General features: G+C 32.3%; 1 protein-coding gene across 1 annotated transcript in view; it reads right to left on the bottom strand.

Annotated features, from left to right (window-relative positions):
- Positions 1-2,009, bottom strand: part of LOC111088052 (von Willebrand factor-like) — a 40,325-nt gene that overhangs the window by 15,373 nt on the left and 22,943 nt on the right. The window contains exon 11 of the mRNA XM_022396905.1: positions 960-1,046. Coding sequence (XP_022252613.1) covers positions 960-1,046 — 87 coding nt within the window. The remainder of the gene's footprint in view (positions 1-959; positions 1,047-2,009) is intronic.

The following is a 2,009-nucleotide window of genomic DNA, read 5'->3' as shown; positions in this document are numbered from 1 at the left end:
TGTTACTGTGTATAAAACACAATCAAACGGTGGCTTTCTTTCTCATGTTACTGTGTACAAAACACAATCAAACGGTGTCTTTCTCTCTCATGTTACTGTGTATAAAACACAATCAAACGGTGACTTTCTCTCTCATGTTACTGTGTATAAAACACAATCAAACAGTGACTTTCTCTCTCATGTCACTGTGTATAAAACTTACACAATCAAATGGTGGCTTTCTCTCTCATGTTACTGTGTATAAAACTTACACAATCAAATGGTGGCTTTCTCTCTCATGTTACTGTGTATAAAACACAATCAAACGGTGTCTTTCTCTCTCATGTTACTGTGTATAAAACACAATCAAACAATGGTTTTCTCTCATGTCACTGTGTATAAAACACAATCAAACGGTGTCTTTCTCTCTCATGTTACTGTGTATAAAACACAATCAAACGGTGACTTTCTCTCTCATGTTACTGTGTATGAAACTTACACATTCAAATGGTGGCTTTCTCTCTCATATTACTGTGTATAAAACTTACACAATCAAACGGTGACTTTCTCTCTCATGTTACTGTGTATAAAACTTACACAATCAAACGGTGACTTTCTCTCTCATGTTACTGTGTATAAAACATACACAATCAAATGGTGGCTTTCTCTCTCATGTTACTGTGTATAAAACTTGCACAATCAAATGGTGGCTTTCTCTCTCATGTTACTGTGTATAAAACACAATCAAACAATGGTTTTTCTCTCATGTCACTGTGTATAAAACTTACACAATCAAATAATGGTTTTCTCTCCTGTTACTGTGTATAAAACTTACAATCAAGGACGTTTTCTCTCTTGTTACTGTGTGTATAGACCTTACAATCAAGGATAGGCTCTCTCTCCTGTTACTGTGTGGATAGACCTTACAATCAAGGATAAGCTCTCTCTCTCCTATTACTGTTTATAAAACTTACACTTACCTTCATGAAGAGGGAAGAAGCCATGAAAATATGTAAACCAGGTGCTGTATGAGGAAAGATCCTGATATCATGGTCATTCAGAGAAACCTAATAATTCAAAATATCTTGCATGAGTAAAAACTAAATCACCACATAAATCAGCTATAATTCACCACAACAAGAGCACCTATCTTGTTATTCACTTTATTATTATCCAATGCTACTGCTCTAACTTTGTGAAAAGTGGCAAATTCAAAAACATAAAATTGGTCTCACATTTATTTTATATTGAACCTTGCAATTTTGTTCCAACACATTGACCCTATTTAAGTATTAGTTCCTCAAAAAAAAACCTTTACAGCATCAACAATGAACATAAATCTGGTGATAAAATACTAACAAGAAAAACATTTTTGAAATGTTCTGATTCACTTGTTTAGTGGAAATAAATGTATCTGAAAACTTTCAGTCTGTATGAAATAGACATTTAGTGCAGTTGCAAAATAGTGACTGGTTGTCTACAAAATAATTAGAAAAATTATACATCTTTACATGTTATCTCTACAGATTTAACATCTTCATGTAGTTTTATGTTGCATGCAGTAAGTGCCAAAAGTAACAATCATTATTGCTTTTCTTTTTTCTTTTTTATAAAATATTAGCATTCTCTTTCTAGACATTATAACATGACTTAAGGTCATGATTCTATAATTTGCAACATCCTTCACTGCTGAAATATATGCACACGATGAATTATTTTATTAAATAAACAGCTCACTCTTGTTTTACTCACACTTAATATTAATTTCAAAATAATACACTATTTTCAAGGGAAAACAATTATAAGGTAGTTTTACTGAGTTTTATATTCCTTACCAGCTGCATATAATAAAGTTAACACAAGTAAAGTAAGAAACTGTGAAAACAGTGTTATTATTTTTCCAACAGGATCAACAGTGTATCTTGTTGACCACAATCTTACTACATCTACAATGTGTCTTGATGATCACTAAATCTTACTACATCTACAATGGGTCTTGGTGATCACTAAATCTTATTACACCTAGTGTG

This window comes from Limulus polyphemus, unplaced genomic scaffold (genome assembly GCF_000517525.1).
Source record: "Limulus polyphemus unplaced genomic scaffold, Limulus_polyphemus-2.1.2 Scaffold3056, whole genome shotgun sequence".
Lineage (NCBI taxonomy): Eukaryota > Metazoa > Arthropoda > Merostomata > Xiphosura > Limulidae > Limulus > Limulus polyphemus.
Note: the sequence above shows the minus strand (reverse complement) of the source record. Positions and strands in the feature narration are given on the sequence as shown.